General features: G+C 42.4%; 1 protein-coding gene across 5 annotated transcripts in view; it reads right to left on the reverse strand.

Annotated features, from left to right (window-relative positions):
* LOC121554286 (ankyrin-2-like) overlaps nt 1–19,420 on the reverse strand; it is a 130,990-nt gene that overhangs the window by 62,004 nt on the left and 49,566 nt on the right. For 2 of the 5 annotated variants that reach the window (XM_045227065.1, XM_045227064.1), the window contains exons 3-10: nt 12,359–12,457; nt 10,583–10,681; nt 8,611–8,709; nt 8,199–8,384; nt 5,684–5,707; nt 4,395–4,403; nt 3,611–3,709; nt 525–623 (exon numbers count right to left, since the gene is read on the reverse strand). In XM_045227065.1, coding sequence (XP_045083000.1) covers nt 525–623; nt 3,611–3,709; nt 4,395–4,403; nt 5,684–5,707; nt 8,199–8,384; nt 8,611–8,709; nt 10,583–10,681; nt 12,359–12,457 — 714 coding nt within the window. The remainder of the gene's footprint in view (nt 1–524; nt 624–3,610; nt 3,710–4,394; nt 4,404–5,683; nt 5,708–8,198; nt 8,385–8,610; nt 8,710–10,582; nt 10,682–12,358; nt 12,458–19,420) is intronic. The other 3 variants (XM_045227067.1, XM_041867780.2, XM_045227066.1) reach the window with 2 other exon arrangements.

The following is a 19,420-nucleotide window of genomic DNA, read 5'->3' on the forward strand; positions in this document are numbered from 1 at the left end:
CTATGCAGTACACACACACACACACACACACATCCACCAGCTATGCAGTACACACAAACACACACACACACATCCACCAGCTATGCAGTACACACACACACACACAAATCCACCAGCTATGCAGTACATACACACACACACCTTCTCTCACACTTATCAACACACCCACATACAACATGAACAGTGAGTACACCTACTTATACAATACATAAACTTAAAACACACACACACACAACGCACACACACACAGTGACCCAATGCGTCACCACTGGCTGTGGATGAGACTATGATACATTGCTGCAGCTGAAGAAGAGGTCCAAGGCGGAGTCTGGTGGAAAGTGACTGCAGCACTGCCACTGGACAATAATGACATTTTGGTAGCAAGGACACTGCGTCACACACTTGTGCACAGTGATGGGGTCAAACGGTCTGTGTGTGTGCACGTGTGTGTACGTGTACTGGTTGTATGAGTGTGTGTGTTTGTGTGTGTGTGTGTGTGTGTACGCGTATGTGTGTGGACTCACTCTGGTCTTAGCATCGATCTGAGAACCCCTGTCCAGTAGGAGGCGCACCATGTTAGCGTTGCCACGCTTAGAGGCCACGTGGAGGGGCGTGATCCCATTCTGAAATACACATAACACAATTGAAGACACATTAAAAATGAAATAAACAATTGAACTAATGGTATATAACTACACATCCTACTGTATACATACAGTAGGGAGAACAAGTATTTGATACACTGCTGATTTTGCAGATTTTCCTACTTACAAAGCATGTAGAGGTCTGTAATTTTTATCATAGGTACACTTCAACTGTGAGAGACTAAAACAAAAATCCAGAAAATCACATTGTATGATTTTTAAGTAATTAATTTGCATTTTATTGCATGTCATAAGTATTTGATCACCTACCAACCAGTAAGAATTCCGGCTCTCGTAGACCTGTTAGTTTTTCTTTAAGAAGCCCTCCTGTTCTCCACTCATTACCTGTATTAACTGCACCTGTTTGAACTCGTTACCTGTATAAAAGACACCTGTCCACACACTCAATCAAACAGACTCCAACCTCTACACAATGGCCAAGACCAGAGAGCTGTGTAAGGACATCAGGGATAAAATTGTAGACCTGCACAAGGCTGGGATGGGCTACAGGACAATACGCAAGCAGCTTGGTGAGAAGGCAACAACTGTTGGCGCAATTATTAGAAAATGGAAGAAGTTCAAGATGACGGTCAATCACCCTCGGTCTGGGGCTCCATGCAAGATCTCACCTCGTGGGGGCATCAATGATCATGAGGAAGGTGAGGGATCAGCCCAGAACTACACGGCAGGACCTGGTCAATGACCTGAAGAGAGCTGGGACCACAGTCTCAAAGAAAACCATTAGTAACACACTACGCCGTCATGGATTAAAATCCTGCAGCGCACGCAAGGTCCCCCTGCTCAAGCCAGCGCATGTCCAGGCCCGTCTGAAGTTTGCCAATGACCATCTGGATGATCCAGAGGAGGAATGGGAGAAGGTCATGTGGTCTGATGAGACAAAAATAGAGCTTTTGGTCTAAACTCCACTCGCCGTGTTTGGAGGAAGAAGAAGGATGAGTACAACCCCAAGAACACCATCCCAACCGTGAAGCATGGAGGTGGAAACATCATTCTTTGGGGATGCTTTTCTGCAAAAGGGACAGGACGACTGCACCGTATTGAGGGGAGGATGGATGGGGCCATGTATCGCGAGATCTTGGCCAACAACCTCCTTCCCTCAGTAAGAGCATTGAAGATGGATCGTGGCTGGGTCTTCCAGCATGACAACGACCCGAAACACACAGCCAGGGCAACTAAGGAGTGGCTCCGTAAGAAGCATCTCAAGGTCCTGGAGTGGCCTAGCCAGTCTCCAGACCTGAACCCAATAGAAAATCTTTGGAGGGAGCTGAAAGTCCGTATTGCCCAGCGACAGCCCCGAAACCTGAAGGATCTGGAGAAGGTCTGTATGGAGGAGTGGGCCAAAATCCCTGCTGCAGTGTGTGCAAACATGGTCAAGACCTACAGGAAACATATGATCTCTGTAATTGCAAACAAAGGTTTATGTACCAAATATTAAGTTCTGCTTTTCTGATGTATCAAATACTTAAGTCATGCAATAAAATGCAAATTAATTACTTAAAAATCATACAATGTGATTTTCTGGACAAAGCGTCTCTATGCGCACATCGGCACGCACACGCATACACACACACAGGCACACGCACACACACACACAAGATAAAACTGACACAGACAAAACAAACATACAGTATCCCCTGTTTACCACAAATCTTAGGTTTTCTTAGGTTAGGGTTCTCTTAGGTTAGGGTTCTCTTAGGTAAGGGTTTTCTAGGGTATTATTGTTGTTTTTGTTGTGGAGCTTGTTTACCACTAAACACATGCAGGGCTTTATTATTGTATCAAATCTGCCAGCCGGTACAGATGTTTTCCTGATTAGACAGGCAGCTTTACTAGAATATTAGAGTTATAATCGTGATAACTGATACCCTGTTCCACACTGACCCATCTGTGGCAATAACAAAGCTGTGTTATAACCTAGGTACTGGCCCAAATGGCATCCTATTCCCTACATAGTGCACTACTTTTGACCAGCTTCTATTACGTGCAATGATGTTCCTCAAACAGTGGGGGTAGTTCAGGACAAGGCCTCTAGTGAAAGCTGTCACGCTTTCTAATATACCTCAATGAATTTCTTTGCTGGGACAATAAACCTTGAATTGAATGGAATTGCTGATGAATGGCTCCTGTTCATTCTTTCTGTTAGGATTTGTTATGTTATTTTGGCGTTCGGCCACTCCTCTGATTTCTGTGAAATCTTGACAATGTGAAAGCTTTTTTCCTCAGCCTGGTGCAGAGCACTGCAGGACACACAGCTTGTTATGATGACTGTGACTAAAAACGCCTGAGAAAGTGTGACATAGCAGAATTTACAGTGTTTTTGAGTGTTACGTTTCTGCAAATAAAAGGTAAGGTTTCTGACTGTGGAGTCCCTTGCTGGGTTAGTGGATGTGTTCTTTAGCTGTAGACACTAAGGGCTCAGTCAGAATAGGACTGCATTGAGTCTGTGACCTTCAAGTAATCTTTCAGCTTGGCCAGACAACTATCTCCATCTCTCGCCTTGAGTTCTATCTCATGAAAAGGACTGGCATTCCCCTAAGACTCATTCCATTCTCTGTCTGAGTGGCTGATGGGGACCACACACGGACATGAGGATTCCGAGAAAAGAGAAGTGCTGAGGCAGAAGGTGTCATTGTCCTAGAAAGCAACTCAATCGCTGACTGTGGGTTCCTAAAGGGCATTTCACCCTACTCACTTAAAATGTGCGTGTGTGTGCGTATGTGCTCTAATGTCTACTGTGTTTTATGGTTCTTGGCACAGTGTGTGTGGGCAGCCCTTCCTATAACCTGCAATCTTTGCACTAGTTCCAGTAAAGGAATGAACACAAAGGAGTCTATCGTGATGGATCCCAAGACCTTGCTGTGCAACGATAGCACTGACTGCAGATCAGAAGGTTGTTGTAATAGTTTGGTAATGGTACCTACCCTAGCTATGGTAATGGTACCTACCCTAGCTGTAAAGTCCACAGCCGCCCCACGATTTAGTAGTAGTGTGGCCACGTTCACGTTTCCATAGTGGGCAGCGATATGAAGTGGCGTGAATCCACTCTGTAACACAGGGGTGAACATAGAGAGAGGGAGGGAGAGAGAGAGACAGTGGGTTAGATACTAGCCTCATTCATGACGCCAAAGCCTGACCCCTGACCCCTGACCTCCACTATCCCAGCATGCAACAGTCGCATTAACCATCACCAAAAGAAAGAAAGAAAAGGAAATTAATACATGTAAAAGAGCAACGCTTCAAACTAAGAAGAGGGAGGAAACCAAAGAGATGAAGGGAAATACATCTTAAAATTCAGTTTCAGAAAATCATGACTCAATTATGCACATACACGCAAATTACATACTGTATGCATACACACAAACACACACTCAGAAAGACTACCATGCAACTGGTTATCCTACAGTCAGAACAAAATCAAATAGTTTCTCCATTTATTTAAATAATAAAGAAAGAAATTAAGGAAATAAAAAAAACAAATAGACGTACAGTTCCCACAGACTGTTAATATCAACCAAACAATTGACACACAGTATTAGTTAACCATACATTTACAGGACAGAGAAAAAAGACACCAAATCAAAAAAGAGGTCCAAAAACCATGACTGTATTTTTTTTATCAACACCAAAGTGCACTATGTCACTGTACGCCATGTTGTCATGTTAGGAATCATAAGAAATCAGAGAGGGCTATTGCAGAGCAGTTGGAGTATTGTTAAATTCTTGCCTTACCTTTCCATTCTGAAAGTCATGGTCCGATTTAATGTGAAAACATTATTTACAAAAGTGTGAAGAATTGTAGTGACTACGCGATGATTCAAAATTACACATTTAAAGCTGACAGCTGATAATGGTGCAAATGAAAATAGTCGGGATGCATCATGCTATATAGTGCTTTTGTTCTTCAAGAAAATGATCTGTAAAGCACCTGGATACTTTTTGATTGATGTTCTAGCATGCCATTGCAGTAGTATACTACACTATATAAAAACATGCTTCTTGCAAGTATAATATACATATATTTGCATTGATATATTTCTTATAATATTACTATTTCTTTATCTTATCTCAAGCTCTTTGTAAATGTAAAGATGTGACAATTACGACCTCATTATATCAATAACGTTGTTTTGTGCTTTGTCAAATAATATCAATTTAGTTCATAGTGCATCTACAATATAAATGAATGGCATGCAACACATGTAGAAATTCTATATATAAACATTAAAGGGATACTTCGGAATTTCGGCAATGGGGCCCTTTATCTACTTCCCCAGAGTCAGATGAACTTGTGGACACCATTTTTTTTGTCTCTGTGTCCAGTAAGAAGGAAGTAAGAGGTAGTTTTGCGAGCCAATGCTAACTAGTGTTAGCACAATAACTGGAAGTCTAAGGGTATCTGATACCCATAGACTTCCAGTCATTACACTTATGCTAGTTAGCAATTGTGCTAGCGTTAGTTAGAAACTTCCTTCAAACTGCACGCAGAGACATAAAAATGGTATCCACGAGTTCATCTGACTCATTGACAAAATCCCGAAGTATCCCTTTAACACTGTAAAAATTATTACCCATCATTATGTAAAATCATCTTAGTGTGAAATGTATAGGTGATTATGAGATTATCATTAAGGATATAAATCAACTCTCTGAGCTTGGGATAGCATCAATAAAACTCCAGAAACCAACCAATGAAAACGAAAGTATGTCAAAAGTATGCACAAAGTAAAATAAATTAACCGATAACAGTTTTCTAACTGAAAGACAAACTACTAAGGCACATGATGTGCGAGATAAACTACTTGAGCGAGTGGGCCATTCGAGATAACATCATGCATGCGTAACAATACAGAAAAGAATTGAACCATAAAGAGATTGTGAAAGACTGAAAGATCCGGGTCTATTTCCGCCATGCAGTGCTATAGAAGTGAAGGAAATAAAGTGCTAAAATGACACAAAGACAAACAATAAAAGTGATGTGGTTATGATGAAGGTTTGAGTGCTAGACATAGTGGTTATACCTCCGTAGTCCTATTGACCATCATCTGAAGCAGCAGAGATAAGGAAGGGAAAAACCTTAGTTATTTTACACACAGTCATACAGATGCTCAATGTTCAGGGTAGCTGTGCAATACAAGAAATACAGGCAAAGTGGCATGATTCTCTTCAAAAACAGCTTTATTGCTAGACTGTATATGAAGAGTTTAATTCCAAAATGCTATATATATACATTTTCTGAAATGAGCTTTTATTGTTTTTAAGAAATTATGAAAGAGATTGGTGTGTTTTTTCACTATATAATCACGTCATGAGGTTGGTTGTTCAATGTAATTTTTTTTTGCTATCCACCTCACTTTCAGAGAACTAAGTACTGCCAGGTTTTACACAGTCAAATGTAACAAATAACTACATTTTTAATAGAGAACTCTATAAATGATACATTTGTGACATCAATATAAAATACAGTAATGTCAGATCTGTAGATCTGTAGTCATTTAGCAAATGCTCTTATCCAGAGCGACTTGCAGTAAGTGCATTCATCTTAAGATGGCTAGGTGAGATAACCACATATCACAGTCAAATATACAGGATACGAACTTTCCATTCCAGCTAAACAATGGATATTTAGCGTTTTGCCAAAAAAACAAAAAAAAAAGATCTAAAATCTATGAATTAAAAATCTGAGAACAATAATATTTTACACACACATGAAATAAGCAATAATTCCTGATGAAAAAACAAAAATTTAAAACATTTGTGGATATAGCGTTTTGGAAATAAACTCTTCATATGCTTTATCGCATCTTTTATCCAAAGACCTTCAGATGTTTTACAATGAGAGTAGCAAGTCCATAGACATACATGTATACTGTACATTATACTATGTTCTATGAGAAGGCCTTACTCACTCTATGCAACTCACACAACAGTGATGTATGGCAGCCATTTTGCACCACAAGGCCAAACTCACTAGAGAGTCACCTAATTAAGCTTTTAAGATGGTGGTTATTGCCAAACTAATTCAGGTAATCGTCACATGACTGTGTTCAGAGGTATTTGGTGAGAGTGCTCTGTGTTTAATGTCTACATGTGGTGTGTGTGAGAGTGTGTTTTCATGCTGCAGTCTTCATCCACCCTCCTCTGGGTCTCCCCAGTGAGTCATGGTGAAGAGTACTGCATGGAAACAGCTGAGCCGTAATCAGCATTTCATGTCTGCATACACCAGGGTTTCCCAAACCCAGTCCTCTGGACCCCAAGGGGTGCACGTTTAGTTTTTTGCCCTAGTACTACATAGCTGATTCAAATAATCAACTAATCATCAACCTTTGATCATTTGAATCAGCTGTGTAGTGTTAGGGCAAAAACCAAAACGTGTACCCATTGGGGTCTCGAGGACTGAGTCTGGGAAATGCTGGCATACACTGTTTTATATTATGTAATATCATTAACATTAGGCCTGACACAAGGACAATGTTATGTTCAGTGACAACACCAATGATAACTGGTGTGCCATAGTGTTTGCAGTGCAGGGCTGTTCAATTCCTGGTGAACAACAGCAGCACTGCTAGTTTTCACTCATTCTGTTTCCTGTTATCGTCCTACAACCAGGACCACATTGGAAATAAATGTATTTAATGCTTTCATGTGTTGTCCTCTGGGGTTCTTTGTACTTTTATTTTGTTTTTAAACTGTGCAAATTGCTTTTCCCAAAAATAAATCTGTCAATCAAAAGGGACTGATTCAGACATTGGTAATCCATGAGTGGACTCTGGCCATTCAATGACAATAACAGTTCAAACAACTAAAGAAACCAGCAGTGCTACAGTGAAGACCTTGAGACAGTTCATTGAATAGCCCTGGTGTACCATAGAATATTATTTCAGTATAGGCTACTGTCCTTCAAAATATGGGAACCTGCACTTCACTCTAGCCACAGCCCATCCCCTTACCCCTCACCCACCCAGCCCTAAAAACACATTTTGCCAGAAACCCAAGGATGCATGCAACCCTCAAATTGCAACATTCAACAATACGACCTGTGGACAATAGCACACTCCGCACACTCCATGCAGTGGACAGTGCTCCACATAAACACCGGGGGTGCGGTTGCGAGTGATGGGGGGAGGGGGGTGTGAGTGGATCAGATAGATAGATAAGACAGGAAGAGAGAGAGACCCGGTTAGTGGCAGGACCAATGAACTAGTGGCAGGCACACAACACTGAAGGAGAGAGATGGACAGACAGAGAGACAGCTACACCCCAGACAGACGGACAAGGGCTAATGTATGTCAACACTGACTCATTCGCATTACACCCTTTTTTTCATTGAAACTTGTTCGTATTGATACTAGAAATACACCACAAAGCACTGACAAACAAAACTGTAACAAGTACCCTGTATTCAATTCCCTTACAGTCCTACAGCATGTCGGGCTTGCCCCCATTGACAACACATGGTCGTAGCACCACAGACACACGCTAACCCAATAACACAGATGCACGTTTTAACCATTAACCCCTTCCCTCCGGCCGTACCTTGGACTGCACGTCTGCATTGTGGTCATTCTGGAGGAGCAGCGCAGCAGACTTGGTGTCGTCCTTGCGGGCGGCGATGTGCAGGGCGGGCAGCCGCACCTTACCCTTGGTGTCGTTCTCCAGCAGGACGGACACCACCTGGTTGTGGCCCTGCTGCAGAGCGATGGCCAGTGGGGTGAAGCCATCCTGGAGGAGGGAAGGAGAGGGAGGAGGGAGAAGGTTATCCATAGCCACAGACCAACAATGATAAGGCATAAAACAGCACAAACTTTTTTTCATCAGGACCACGCCTGGTAAAACACAATGTTCACACACATCCTCACACAGACTGAAAACTTCAAACCATTTACTTAAAACATGTACGAAGATACACACACACACATACACAAATGCACACACACACACTCCCTACCTCTGTAGCGGTGCTCTGGTTACCTCCGTTCTCCAGTAAGTAACGCACCACGTCTATATGGTTCTCCTGAGCAGCCATGTACAGAGGGGTGAAGCCATTCTGGAGACACAACAGCACAGCAGGTATATTATCAACTGCTGCATGCCTACAGTAGGTTACATCATTTTGGTGATACATCATTTTGTGGAGGAAGAACCAATACAATATCAATTTGACTGCACAGAAAATAAGTATGTCCATAGCCCATATTTATTTGCATAGGCATGTATGCCTATAAATTGGTATACAGTGGGGGAAAAAAGTATTTAGTCAGCCACCAATTGTGCAAGTTCTCCCTCTTAAAAAGATGAGAGAGGCCTGTAATTTTCAAAAAATCAAGAAAATCACATTGTAGGATTTTTAATGAATTTATTTGCAAATTATGGTGGAAAATAAGTATTTGGTCACCTACAAACAAGCAAGATTTCTGCCTCTCACAGACCTGTAACTTCTTCTTTAAGAGGCTCCTCTGTCCTCCGCTCGTTACCTGTATTAATGGCACCTGTTTGAACTTGTTATCAGTATAAAAGACACCTGTCCACAACCTCAAACAGTCACACTCCAAACTCCACTATGGCCAAGACCAAAGAGAGCTGTCAAAGGACACCAGAAACAAAATTGTAGACCTGCACCAGGCTGGGAAGACTGAATCTGCAATAGGTAAGCAGCTTGGTTTGAAAAAATCAACTGTGGGAGCAATTATTAGGAAATGGAAGACATACAAGACCACTGATAATCTCCCTCGATCTGGGGCTCCACGCAAGATCTCACACCCGTGGGGTCAAAATGATCACAAGAACGGTGAGCAAAAATCCCAGAACCACACAGGGGGACCTAGTGAATGACCTGCAGAGAGCTGGGACCAAAGTAACAAAGCCTACCATCAGTAACACACTACGCCACCAGGGACTCAAATCCTGCAGTGCCAGACGTGTCCCCCCTGCTTAAGCCAGTACATGTCCAGGCCCGTCTGAAGTTTGCTAGAGTGCATTTGGATGATCCAGAAGAGGATTGGGAGAATGTCATATGGTCAGATGAAACCAAAATATAACTTTTTGGTAAAAACTCAACTCGTCGTGGTTTGGAGGACAAAGAATGCTGAGTTGCATCCAAAGAACAACATACCTACTGTGAAGCATGGGGGGTGGAAACATCATGCTTTGGGGCTGTTTTTCTGCAAAGGGACCAGGACGACTGATCCGGTAAAGGAAAGAATGAATGGGGGCCATGTATCGTGAGATTTTGAGTGAAAACCTCCTTCCATCAGCAAGGGCATTGAAGATGAAACGTGGCTGGGTCTTTCAGCATGACAATGATCCCAAACACACCGCCCGGGCAACGAAGGAGTGGCTTTGTAAGAAGCATTTCAAGGTCCTGGAGTGGCCTAGCCAGTCTCCAGATCTCAACCCCATAGAAAATCTTTGGAGGGAGTTGAAAGTCCGTGTTGACCAGCGACAGCCCCAAAACATCACTGCTCTAGAGGAGATCTGCATGGAGGAATGGGCCAAAATACCAGCAACAGTGTGTGAAAACCTTGTGAAGACTTACAGAAAACGCTTTGACCTGTGTCATTGCCAACAAAGGGTATATAACAAAGTATTGAGAAACTTTTGTTATTGACCAAATACTTATTTTCCACCATAATTTGCAAATAAATTCATTACAAATCCTACAATGTGATGTTCTGGATTTTTTTTTTCTCATTTTGTCTGTCATAGTTGACGTGTACCTATGATGAAAATTACAGGCCTCTCTCATCTTTTTAAGTGGGAGAACTTGCACAATTGGTGGCTGACTAAATACTTTTTTTCCCCACTCTATGTCCACAGCATCGTACGGTCAGAGCAATGGTATGGCATCGTTTTGCCACACAAATCCTGATCAGAGCTGGTAGGGATTTGAGACGAAAGCAAGATGCTACTGTATCTCTTACCTGAGATTGAGAGTTGATTTCTGCTCCGCGCTTCACCAGTATCTTCACCACCTCGGCCTGTCCGGCCAGAGAGGCAATGTGGAGGGATGTGTTCCCTTTCTGGGATGGAAGAACACAGATGGACACATATTACACCATTATAGAGAACAAGGTGAACTGTGTCAATCAATACACAAATCAAGGGGTTCAATTTTCACCTCTGTCTTACAAAGAGGATGGATAACATACAGTAATGACATAAACTGTCATTTCTGACATAAACAGAAATGACAAAAACGACTTTGTCCTGTATTTCAGCTTTGACAAAAAGCATACAAATTGTATTATTATAGTATCAAATGTTTGACACACACACACACACAGTCATCACCGCCATCTCATTGTCTACAGCCACTCCTATTAGTACTTTTTTATCATTAATTCTCTCCATCACTGATTGGAAATGTGACACCCCAAACAGGCATATTCACAGACACATATGGCTCAGTGATGGAGATGAGTGGGCCTTTCTGAGGAGCACTCCTACTGATGCTGTGATACAGACAGCCAGAGATAATGAAGAGTTATCACTCATAGAGAGCCTTAATCCCTCAATGCTTTTAATTAGGGCATGGTGATTAACAAATCAGTTCGGTTGTCATTTAAATGAGTCATGTACAGCAAACACAATTAAATATGAACCAGTGATTGCTATGAAACATAAGTCAAGTAAATTCTGATTTTAAACATTTACATTTTAGTCATTTAGCAGATGCTCTTATCCAGAGCGACTTACAGTTAGTGAGTGCATACATTTTTTCATACTGGTCCCCGTGAGAATCGAACCCATAACCCTGGCGTTGCAAGCGCCATGCTCTACCAACTGAGCTACACATGTTTGAAATTTCCTGCATTGCAGGAAAGTTTTCCTGCAACAGGGTGATCAAATTAAGATCCTACATCTGTAACAAGTCACACGACACCTAAACATGCTCTTTAGAAGGAATAAACCTTCTCCATTTTCACAGCTTGGCATAACTACCTCCATGTTCAATGAAACTAGCTGTATCCCCTTTCCTGCCTGCTACACCCTAGTGCTCTGAAGCTAGAGTGCACAGTCATGTGACGGTGTTAGGTTCCAGTGCAGTGCAGTGGATTGGGTGCTGGTTAGGGACATGGCTGTCTGCCCTGGGTATGGTAGTGTTGTCTCACTGTTGGAAAGGTTAAGAGTCAGGTTAATGTAGGGCAAGAGTGTGATGAGAGCTGTTTCAGGACATTGACCTGCTTAACGCCGTGTGTGAAACTTGAACCATGTTTAGGGGCCTTCATTTGGAGACCGATACCTTGAACGAGCAGACTTTTCAGAGAAATGCATCCAGTTTTTGTGTCATTTAAAATATTTTATCTCTGTTGGAAAGTACAATATCAAGCTGAAACAAACTAAAACAATGCACAATTGCCTTTCGGTGTCAAACAGCACATCAGATTTCACAACGGAAGAAAAACAAAATGCGTTATCATCCATGATCTTCGGGGTACTTTCTTTTGACAGCTCATTTGATTATGATCTTTCTAACTATCTTTATTTGTAATCCAAAAGTCCAAAGCAGCTAAGGGAAATATAATCTTAACACATGGCCAGCATGCAATCTCCTAACAAGCCTTTAAAATGAATAGTCTCCCTACAGCGGACGTGGACGGACATGACCATCAACCATTAGCTCAAGTAGCGTATCCTACTTCGTTTCTATCCTACTGTGCTAGTTCCACATACGGTAGTGCGGTAAAGGAACCCACCTTGGTGGCTGAGTCCACAGCTGAGCCTCTCTCCAGCAGCTCCTGGACCAGCTCCACGTGGCCCTCCTTAGCTGCCAGGTGCAACGCATTGAGCCCATTCTAAGGAAGAAGAGAAGTAGACATGTATAAGAAGATAGGTCAGCCTCAAAACAAAATGGAGGATAGAAAAGATAGAGATAAAGGAAAGAGAAGGGACTGGGTGTACCTCCAGGTCCATAACCTAACAGGGTCCCTTTCCCTCTACTAATCTCTCTCTCTCCCTCCTTTTCTTGGCTGTGAAACCGTGTTCTCCTCTCTCACAAATACACACACACACACACACACACTCTCGAGGGAGGTACAGACTGAAATATCAAAGGCAGTACTGGAGGTCAGAATTTGTGCCGTGTCACGATGGTTGTGGACTATGGCCAGTCCAGGATTCACTATGTAGGTCTGGTGGTATTAATAAAGTCTAGCAGTGTGTGATAGTGTGTGTGTTAGTGTGTTAGTGTGTGTGTGTGTGTGTGTGTGTGTGTGTGTGTGTGTGTGTGTGTGTGTGTGTGTGTGTGTGTGTGTGTGTGAAGGCTATCTGGTGTTTGCCACATGGGTCAGTGGTGTGTGATTCTGTTCCTTGAATGCGACTTGCCAGCTATGCTGTAATTTATGCCTACCTATCTTTCCAGACATCCATAAGACTTTACTTTAGATCAGAACATCCATCAAAGACTAACTCAGATATATCAAGACTCAGATATACCAACTGGTCCCAGTTCAATTTAGCTAAAGACTAGTTTATTTCCCTCCATAAGATTGCTGTTTACGTCCTGTTGTTGGGGCAATAAATAGATTCTAAAAGCCTGGGAGGGAGAGAAGGTACGATTACATTTCAATATCACTCTGGGCAGATTACCCTGCGGATTAAAGAATCCAAGCATTTGCATTTGCCAGTTAATTCCCAAAACACCACAACATGAGGGGCCCAAGGTGCTTCTATATCCAACCCCAGATGCCAACAACATGACACAACATTTGGATTCTGAGAAGGAGCAATGCTCTCTCATTCCTAAAACTAATCCAGAGCGACTTACAGGAGCAATTAGAGTTAAATGCCTTGCTCAAGGGCACATCGGCAGATTTTTCACAAAAGTTGGGGGCGTCTCCGAGACCCAGCACTGTTTCAGGGAGCATTTGTCTGCTGTTTAAAAAGGGCCGCTCAGTCGATATGTAATTTCCTCTGTACCCGGGGCAACCCCAAACAGACTATGTCACACGGCCCCTGTTCATACTGAACTGGACTGCTCCTGAGGACCCCTATAGTTACAGCAATGCCCCCTACAGAGTGGACCACTGTTTAGGACTGGTACTGAGCATGAATGAGTCCAATCTACCCCTGTCTATTAAAAAAAGAGTTACATATTCTGCAGTCTGCACTGCCCTGAAGGAGAACAAGAAGCATCTATTTTACAAGACAGGCTGCATTTGACGCAGAAGGGTGCACCATCTGCTCTCTTCTCACTTAGCTTGTCCTCACATCCCTTAGCACCGTCAGAAAGCTCTCTTTCTATTGTGTAATTGTAGGGCCTAGCTCCAATATTGTACTGAAGGCAAAACGTACAGTGTAAACAAACACCTTACAAACTCTCTGTAGAATGAACCCGTTAACCTGTCCTTGTTAACACACTTGACGCTCAGAGACGGCATTGGGAGTAACTCAAGGCCAGCCAGACAGGATGCTATAGCACCATAGCACCTGTCACTACCAAAGCGGAATGGAGTAGCAATTTCTGTCTCTATTTCGACTTCAGAGATTAATGGCTGCCTCTGTCGTTTGTCCTTATGGAAGTAGGTAGGGATGGAGGAAGGGAGGTTGTTTGTTAACTGCAGGGACAATCTGTATTCACTCCTTCGCGGCAGGGATCCTTCTCCCCACCCCTCCATTCCGATCCCCCCACAATCTCAAAGAAACACCTCCGCCCATGGCTCTCCCACACGGTCCCATCCATCTCTGCCCACGACAACCCCATACTGTATGAGTGTACCCCCATTCATCCACCCTTTAGAGTCTGCAGGCATAGCACTCTGTCACACAGTTCCCCAACCTACCTACTGTCCACCACAGTCACTCAATCACAGTCATTACATCAGCCTGGCCAGACGCAATCACTTATGAAACGTTCTAATCATATAATATAACATTCACCCTAATGTTCCTACTTATTATTGTTCTATAATATGCAGATGTAATGTGGCGGAAATCTAATTCATAAGCAGCGGTGGTTAGAGCAGACTACTCCCATGGGGCATTGCAGCAGTCATAACCAGCATAAATAGCAACTAATCAACATGCAGATTGTGAGTTATTATCATTATGGACTATGGTGCTATAATAAATGGAATGCATTACTCATCGGAAGGCAGTTAAAAGTTTACAGTCCGCAGGGGTAACAGGAAAGTGCAAAAAGTAATGAAGTACACTTCTGAGAAGAGCGTTTTCAGTTAAAAAGTGACCGGTAGTTGATACATGTCAATTATATTTTAATAGTCCACAAAGGAATACATTTCTTGCACCTACAGTAGACCAAATAACTTTCCCTAAGGGAATGCCAACTCCACCTCCTACATTAAGTTGAAAATAGCTACTGTACTCCATTAAGGGTTTTCCCTTAACGCCTTTTACAACTGCTATAGTAGAATCATAACGACCACTTCATTATGCAAACAAGGTCATAATGCAGCAGTTATGGTTTCCAGAGTTTAGTCTGAATTGGGGGTTCAGGGCTACTGTGTGAATCTGTGTGGTTGATTTATTGGTTCTCCAGACTGTGCTGGATGAGCCACAAGGAGCTCTCACGGTCATAGGTGGTGTATTCCATCACTAGTGGCACGGGCAGAGACTTGATGGAAAGACATCTATCTAATGTGGCACCTGCAATGTATTTATAATTTATAAATGCTACTTTAAATGCATTACCACCATCAAGCTTACTTCTCCCTTGACTGTGCAGAGGAAATTATGCCAGGGACAAACTGGGAATATGTCAGCCTTAAAGACAGGGAGAAACATTGGTATTTGTTATAGAGCAAAAGGCTCTGTAAACAAGGCTTGGCTACAGATAGATGTGGGATTTTAATTTGATCACTCTTGTTGCTGAGAATTTTCCTGCACAGCAGGATATGCAAATAGTGTATTCAAGGTATAGAAATGCTTCTAAAGTTTGTAATTTCCACTTTAAAATGTCATACATTATTTGCCCTAATGAAAAATGTATCAACCCCTACAAGAAATGTCCATTAGTTATAATCACCATAATGATTCACATTTCCTGTTGCTGCAGGATTATTTTCCTGCTGTAGCAAACTGTCTCAAATTAAGATCCTAGTAGTGTGGTAGTCTGGTTGAGTGAAGAGGCCTGGAAGACAGATGAAGGTCATGGGGATGGGGATGGATGAGCAGATGGCTTCAGCCCCACGCGACTACACTAACAAACACAATCTATCTGGCAGCTGTCAAATACAATACCTGGCATACAGTAAATAGCTGTTATCATTATCGTATGTCAATTACATTTTTGTCATTTTAGCAGACGGTCTAATCCAGAGAGACTTACAGTAGCGAGTGCATACATTTTCATACTTATTTCATACTGGTCTCCCGTGGGAATCGAACCCACAACCCTGGCGTTGCAATACCATTTGTATGCCTGTAGTGTGGGGTGTGGGCTCGTTGCTAGGGATGACTGACATAGATCCTTAAGCTTGCTGGTTGCTAGGATGACTGACAGTTTCACTGTGATCCACTTTGCAAAATTGCATTGGTGATAAGTATTCACACCCCTTGGCATTTTTCCTATTTTGTTGCCTTACAACCTGGAATTCAAATTGATTTTATGGGGGTTTGTATCATTTTATTTACACAACATGCATACCACTTTGAAGATGCAAAATATTTTTTTGGGCGAAACAAAAAAGAAATAAGAACACTTGAGCGCGCATAACTATTCACCCCCCCCAAAGTCAATACTTTGTAGAGCCACCTTTTGCAGCAATTACAGCTGCATGTCTCTTGGGGTATGTCTCTATAAACTTGGCACATCTAGCCACTGGGATTTTTGCCCATTCTTCTTGGCAAAACTGCTCCAACTCCATCAAGTTGCATGGGTTCCGCTGGTGTACAGCAATCTTTAAGTCATACCACAGATTCTCAAATGGATTGAGGTCTGGGCTCTGACTAGGCTATTCCAAGACATTTACATGTTTCCCCTTAAACCACTCAAGTGTTGCTTTAGAAGTATGTTTAGGGTCATTGTCCTGCTGGAAGCTGAACCTCCGTCCCAGTCTCAAATCTCTGGAAGACTGAAACAGGTTTCCCTCAAGCATTTCCCTGTATTTAGCGCCATCCATCATTCCTTCAATTCTGACCAGTTTCCCAGTCCCTGCCGATGAAAAACATCCCCACAGCATGATGCTGACACCACCATGCTTCACTGTGGGGATGGTGTTCTCGGGGTGATGAGAGGTGTTGGGTTTGCGCCAGACATAGCGTTTTCCTTGATGGCCAAAAAGCTCAATTTTAGTCTCATCTAAACAGAGTACCTTCTTCCATATGTTTGGGGAGTCTCCCACATGCCTTTTGGCAAACACCAAATGTGTTTACTTATTTTTTTCTTTAAGCAATGACTTTTTTCTGGCCACTCTTCTGTAAAGCCCAGCTCTGTGGAGTGTACGGCTTAAAGTGGTCCTATGGACAGATACCCCAATCTCAGCTGTGGAGCTTTGCAGCTCCTTCAGGGTTATCTTTGGTCTCTTTGTTGCCTCTCTGATTAATGCCCTCCTTGTCTGGTCCGTGAGTTTTGGTGGGTGGCCCTCTCTTGGCAGGTTTGTTGTGGTGCCATATTCTTTCAATTTTTTTATAATTGCTGATTGATTTAATTGATTTAATGGTGTCCGTGGATTCTTCAAAGTTTCAGATAATTTTTTATAACCCAACCCTGATCTGTACTTCTCCACAACTTTGTCCCTGACCTGTTTGCAGAGCTCCTTGGTCTTCATGGTGCCGCTTGCTTGGTGGTGCCCCTTGCTTAGTGGTGTTGCAGACTCTGGGGCCTTTCAGAACAGTTGTATATACAGTGGGGAAAAAAAGTATTTAGTCAGCCACCAATTGTGCAAGTTCTCCCACTTAAAAAGATGAGAGAGGCCTGTAATTTTCATCATAGGTACACGTCAACTATGACAGACAAAATGAGAAAAAAAAATCCAGAAAATCACATTGTAGGATTTTTTATGAATTTATTTGCAAATTATGGTGGAAAATAAGTATTTGGTCAATAACAAAAGTTTCTCAATACTTTGTTATATACCCTTTGTTGGCAATGACACAGGTCAAACGTTTTCTGTAAGTCTTCACAAGGTTTTCACACACTGTTGCTGGTATTTTGGCCCATTCCTCCATGCAGATCTCCTCTAGAGCAGTGATGTTTTGGGGCTGTCGCTGGGCAACACAGACTTTCAACTCCCTCCAAAGATTTTCTATGGGGTTGAGATCAGGAGACTGGCTAGGCCACTCCAGGACCTTGAAATGCTTCTTACGAAGCCACTCCTTCATTGCCCGGGCGGTGTGTTTGGGATCATTGTCATGCTGAAAGACCCAGCCACGTTTCATCTTCAATGCCCTTGCTGATGGAAGGAGGTTTTCACTCAAAATCTCACGATGCATGGCCCCATTCATTCGTTCCTTTACACGGATCAGTCGTCCTGGTCCCTTTGCAGAAAAAACAGCCCCAAAGCATGATGTTTCCACCCCCATACTTCACAGTAGGTATGGTGTTCTTTGGATGCAACTCAGCATTCTTTGTCCTCCAAACACGACGAGTTGAGTTTTTACCAAAAAGTTCTATTTTGGTTTCATCTGACCATATGACATTCTCCCAATCCTCTTCTGGATCATCCAAATGCACTCTAGCAAACTTCAGACAGGCCTGGACATTTACTGGCTTAAGCAGGCGGACACGTCTTGCACTGCAGGATTTGAGTCCCTGGCGGCGTAGTGTGTTACTGATGGTAGGCTTTGTTACTTTGGTCCCAGCTCTCTGCAGGTCATTCACTAGGTCCCCCCGTGTGGTTCTGGGATTTTTGCTCACCGTTCTTGTGATCATTTTGACCCTACGGGGTGAGATCTTGCGTGGAGCCCCAGATCGAGGGAGATTATCAGTGGTCTTGTATGTCTTCCATTTCCTAATAATTGCTCCCACAGTTGATTTCTTCAAACCAAGCTGCTTACCTATTGCAGATTCAGTCTTCCCAGCCTGGTGCAGGTCTACAATTTTGTTTCTGGTGTCCTTTGTCAGCTCTTTGCTCTTGGCCATAGTGGAGTTTGGAGTGTGACTGTTTGAGGTTGTGGACAGGTGTCTTTTATACTGATAACAAGTTCAAACAGATGCCATTAATACAGGTAACGAGTGGAGGACAGAGGAGCCTCTTAAAGAAGAAGTTACAGGTCTGTGAGAGCCAGAAATCTTGCTTCTTTGTAGGTGACCAAATACTTATTTTCCACCATAATTTGCAAATAAATTCATAAAAAATCCTACAATGTGATTTTCTGGATTTTTTTATCTCAATTTGTCTTTCATAGTTGACGTGTACCTATGATGAAAATTACAGGCCTCTCTCATCTTTTTAAGTGGGAGAACTTGCACAAATAGTGGCTGACTAAATACTTTTTTGCCCCACTGTATACTGAGATCATGTGACACTTAGATTGCACACAGGTGGACTTTATTTAACTAATTATGTGACTTCTGAAGGTAATTGGTTGCACCAGATATTATTTAGGGGCTTCATAGCAAAGGTGGTGAATACATATGCACGCACCACTTTTCCGAAATTTATTCTTTTGAATTTTTTGAAATAAGTTATTTTTTTCATTTCACTTCACCAATTTTGACTATTTTGTGTATGTCCATTACATGAAATCCAAATGAAGATCCATTTAAATTACAGGTTGTAATGCAACTAAATAGGAAAAACGCCAAGGGGGATGAATACTTTTGCAAGGCATTGTTCATGTCAGCCACTCAAGGGTGT

Source organism: Coregonus clupeaformis, chromosome 19, assembly GCF_020615455.1.
Source record: "Coregonus clupeaformis isolate EN_2021a chromosome 19, ASM2061545v1, whole genome shotgun sequence".
Classification (NCBI taxonomy): domain Eukaryota; kingdom Metazoa; phylum Chordata; class Actinopteri; order Salmoniformes; family Salmonidae; genus Coregonus; species Coregonus clupeaformis.